The following is a 5,000-nucleotide window of genomic DNA, read 5'->3' as shown; positions in this document are numbered from 1 at the left end:
ACCTTTAACCTTGGGCTTAAAGGTAGGGGTTAAGTTGCTGCACAGGACAATGCATGTGATGCATTAGTGATAAAAGGCACGACAAGGAAACTGCAAATGCTAGAAGTGTTAGTAAAAAGAGAAATTTAAGTCAAGAGCAAGATTATCATGACATATGTAAACTAGATAGTTAGAGCAAGAAATGTTTACACGGATGGTGGGAAAAAAAATGAAAAAAGGTTGGTTTTTGTAGGTATGTGGGAGTGAAGTTAATCGATGTTGATAGTATGAGAAAATTTTTTAATAAATCGGCGAATGTAGAAAATTCTTCAAGTGTGTGAAAGACGATGATAGGGACTTGAATTGCCCGTGAAAGCCAAGATGGCAAAGTATGAAGAAATTGCTGCAGAAATCTAGTTTACAGAAATGAGGTTGAATGTCGAGTAAGCGTAGAAGAAATAGGTAGGAGCTGTAAAGACGAATTTCTTTACACTAATTATGTGTCGTTGGCGTAACAATAGATATCCAAATAACCGAATCGGTGAGACACGTAAGGTATGCATAAAAATCAGCGAAAGGGTTGGCGATGATGAAAGGGAGGAGTAGATAGTTCTGAGATGGTTTGGTCATGTAGAGAGCACGAAGGCCTATATTTTGATGATAATAAAAGTGTAGAATTTAGAAGTGTTTGGACAGAAGAGGAAAGGAAGGCCTGGAAATCTTAGAAAAGACTGTGTCAAGGTGCTTTGAATGGGAAAGACATTAAAATCCAAAGCAAAGTCTGACTTGGGGCGTTCACAGTGCTGCTCCTTTGCCTCCTCTAATGTATTAATCTGCTAACATATATATATATATATATATATATATATATATATATATATATATATATATATATATATATATATATATATATATATATATATATATATATATATATATATATATATATATATATATATATATATATATGTATATATATATATATATATATATACATATATATAAATTTGAATGCTAGATTCATCTAATTTAATCAAAATAAAAAAGGAGAACATTTTTAACTGAAAAGACTAAGGTAAGAGGTTTATAACAAAGTAGTTAATCTTACTTCACTTCAACTGCTATTTGAGACAAGTGGGACTAACTCATGGATTAAAAGCTGGCCCTATACCAGCACGGGCGCTTGCTCGTTCATCTGAGATATTACAGAACTTACGTCGTAGGCATCGTAGCCGCTCTCCTCTTCGATGTCAATGTCGCTGCCTCGACTCGATGCCTGTCTGCCGGTGCCTCTTCTACCATTCTTGCCGCGACCTCGACTGGCCCCATTTCGACCTCTCTGGCCACGCCCTCTGTCCCTTCTTCCGTTTAAGGGATGTCCCTCCACATGGGAGGTATCTGGGAGTCCCATTTGAATGATGGGTGGGTCCAGTGGTGGCAGGGACGCAGAAGGAGAGCGAAGTAACTTAGCCTCCAGAGTCCGTACTCGAGATTCCAAGTTATATATTTGTGTGCAGTTGAAGCAAGCTGTGGATGGCAAGAAGTCATTATTTTTCACTCACTTGAATAGAAACAATGACAACATCTACATATATAAAGTAGATTAAAATTCTAAACATTGAAATCCAACGATCCACACTCACTATAGACGTTAACAGTCGAATAAATTCTGTGTTCGGTAAAGTTTGTATATGCAGGATGAATTAGTTGTTTTTCATTCTCTTTTAACATTCCAATTATTTTGATTATCAGATCATTTGAAACTATGCTATCCTGCTGAGGGTTTGGCCTAAGATTATTGGATCACTTTAATAAAAAGGTATTGGAAATATTTAACATAATGTATGAAGAACTAACAGCGACTTTTGACTTTTGTGGAAGCGTTGTGAACGTTGAAGATTATTTGCATGGAGTGCATGTAGTGTTCTAGGCAGTGATTTTAGCCTCTGGAAGGTATTTTCTTGCACGAACAAATACACACACATGTATATATATATATATATATATATATATATATATATATATATATACACACATATATATATATATATATATATATATATATATATATATATATATACATGTGTGACTAATTAATACTGTTATATTTGAAAAATATAATTTTAAGATAAAACAGCTAGGCAAATTGCTTTGACATGATATCAATTTTTGAATACAAGATGTTATCATTCAATGTCTCAGAGATAAACCAAAACGCAAACTGCCAATATGGCTGTCTTCCGGATAGCTGAGGTTGTAATATTAACAATAAGGAAAATGACTTTTGCTTCTGACTTATATTTGACGACTTTATAACCTAACGGTTCTACAGAGTATCTATGCATACAAATCTTCCCAAACTATATTATCCACAATATAGTGTTATGTATGCAATTAATTCAAAAGTCTCACCTTCTCTTTCTAGAAGTTTTTTTCCCAATTACAAAATTATGGTCTGGCCATCTTAATTAAACAATTGAAAAGCGAATATTTTTTCTTTAAGAGCAGGTTAACATAAGTCTCTTTTCATAGTTTATATTATTGAATTTTTTAACATTGTTATTTATCTCAACTTGTTTATTTTCCTAGTCTTTTTGAACGCTTGGGGTTGTAACTCTTTGCTCTTCCAACTAGGGTGTAAGTTTGGCTTCTAATGACAATAACATTTATAATAAAAGACGTTCGACTAAGCCCAGATTTATTTTATACAGTTTATATGTTAGAAAGGGTTTCTCAAAGTATATTCGTCTTGGGCACTTTCTTTACGTTAAGGAGGGATTCTAAGAATCTTTACTGAGTTATGATCCACCCTAAATAACGGACTATTTTTTTTAATACTTACAGATATCACAATTACTGCCGTGGAACCCAGGACAGCAGCCGTATTCTGTCTCCTGGACCTCTTTGAATGACGTCACATACCGAGGCCTCTGCATTGTCCTGATAAAGTATGAAGATGAGCAAGTTTTTTTATAATAAAAAGGAACATTCACGATGATTGTCCGAAAAACGAGAAGACCTCTACATATTAGGATACTTTATGTCTTTATAGTGACTATTTTATTTAATCTACGTTTCTTGAAGGTAACTAGCGTTCTTTGGTTCTGTATGGCAAGTTTCTCTAAGGGGACTAACATTTGCCAAACAATATTCTCCGAAGTCTTATAACACAGCGCACTGTGACGCCATCTGTTTTAATAAGTACCTCGGCGGGGGGGGGGGGGGGGGGGGAGGAGGAGGTATCATAGAGGTAACGTTTAAATGAAATAGTGTTTCAAAAGTACTGTCACTCATTCCTTCAGAAAGAAATATTGAAAGGTCTTCCCGTAGCCTTCGTGTTTTAGCTTATGAGATTAATTGGTGTTTTAAAGCTTGGGACAGCGTCTGATTGACCCATATCTTCTAAACTGTCCCTATCCCTCTAACATGACATAATCTTTTACGAGGAAAGGGCATTGTATAAGCCGTCGGGTTACCATTCCATTATCAAATAATACATTACTACTGATTACAAAATTCAAGAATGGGAAATTAGGTAAAACTTGTATTTGTTTTGGTTGAAATTGAATAGTTTCCTAAGAAATGTTCATTATTATCATTACAATTATGCAGGAATTATAATTTGATTGATGATGTAACCTAAATAGAAATTTGGAGATTTTCTATAACGAGCGTTAGACGTGTTGTGCGTGAATTGGAAAATATTGCAATAAGTTATGAAACCTGATATCAGATTGAAAAAAAGTATCAAGGAGTTTTCATATGTGCGCACAATTACAAACTCATTGAAATGTGCTTAGTTTGGCGTGCTGAAATCAAACCACAATAATTGTCATTTCAAGGAGCTTTGATCTTTTTTTTTTAATGGTGTGAGGGTGGGGGTGATTAAAGAATCTAAGGGACTGTAAATGATAATCTAAGTTTTTTGTGCTTTTGTGTGCAGCACAGGCGGATTGGGGGCATCACTTGGTTCAACCAATGCCCTAATATATCTTACCCATATAAGATAGATCTTTAAAAGAAGGAAGAAAAGCAAACCTATGAATGAAAAATAATCCATACCCTTGGTAAATGAAAGATGATATGAATCATAAAAGACGAAAGCAGTGATAACATTCCACAATCATGGCAATATGAAGAAAAATTGTAGGAAGCTAACTGAGCCGTTCTGCGAAGCTTGCTGAGAGGAAGTGAGACTGCTTTAGTTCTACTGAAGATTGTTCGGAGAACTCCACAATACAGAGAGAGAGAGAGAGAGAGAGAGAGAGAGAGAGAGAGAGAGAGAGTAATGTCACTTTCCAGGTAAGAGAAAGACGACACAGGGAAGCAGTAAAATTGAACTCACTCAGCGGGCGCCAAGTTCACCAACGCACCAAAAGGAAAGTGGGACTATCATTACGAACTGAATAGATAAGGACTGTGAAATTCAAGAAACTTGGATTAAAAACACTGACATTAAAAGCAAACATTTAAATCTCTACAAGCAGATATGCGGTTTCTAATATACGATCTCTCCAAGAATATTGTGGTCTAACATGGGGATCTAAAACATTGATAGATGGAAAATAAGGATTAGATTTAGAACAGTCTTTGTAGAATTATCAATAAAACAAACAAAATCATATAAACAGTACTTACATCAGCTGAATTCTAGCCCCGACCGCTACCCTGCCTGTATAGGACTCAGTCCCGTTGACAACTTTACAAGAGACCATTTTTGAGACGGTGTATGGACAAAAGTTCCTGAAAAATAAAAGGAAATTCTGTAGGGAAACATATTGTCTCGAAAGAAGAAAAAAATTGATTATGATTACCATTTATACATATAGGCTCACGTATCTACTGATGCACCCTTTGGCATAAATACAAATACATAAATACATTAAGTGCGCATACAACACTTTTCTTCATATATAAATACCAAAATCTATTTATTTGCATCCATATATGAATTAACATAAATATTCATGTAAATATAAATATTTTTATATATACAGAGAGAGAGGGAGGAATGCTGCTTA

General features: G+C 34.8%; 1 protein-coding gene across 3 annotated transcripts in view; it reads right to left on the bottom strand.

Annotated features, from left to right (window-relative positions):
• LOC137652771 (uncharacterized) overlaps nt 1-5,000 on the bottom strand; it is a 323,121-nt gene that overhangs the window by 37,080 nt on the left and 281,041 nt on the right. For all 3 annotated transcript variants that reach the window (XM_068386178.1, XM_068386182.1, XM_068386185.1), the window contains exons 3-5: nt 4,618-4,722; nt 2,822-2,919; nt 1,196-1,506 (exon numbers count right to left, since the gene is read on the bottom strand). In XM_068386178.1, coding sequence (XP_068242279.1) covers nt 1,196-1,506; nt 2,822-2,919; nt 4,618-4,722 — 514 coding nt within the window. The remainder of the gene's footprint in view (nt 1-1,195; nt 1,507-2,821; nt 2,920-4,617; nt 4,723-5,000) is intronic.

This window comes from Palaemon carinicauda, chromosome 1 (genome assembly GCF_036898095.1).
Source record: "Palaemon carinicauda isolate YSFRI2023 chromosome 1, ASM3689809v2, whole genome shotgun sequence".
Taxonomy (NCBI): Eukaryota; Metazoa; Arthropoda; class Malacostraca; order Decapoda; family Palaemonidae; genus Palaemon; species Palaemon carinicauda.
This window is presented reverse-complemented; position numbering and strand designations above follow the sequence as displayed.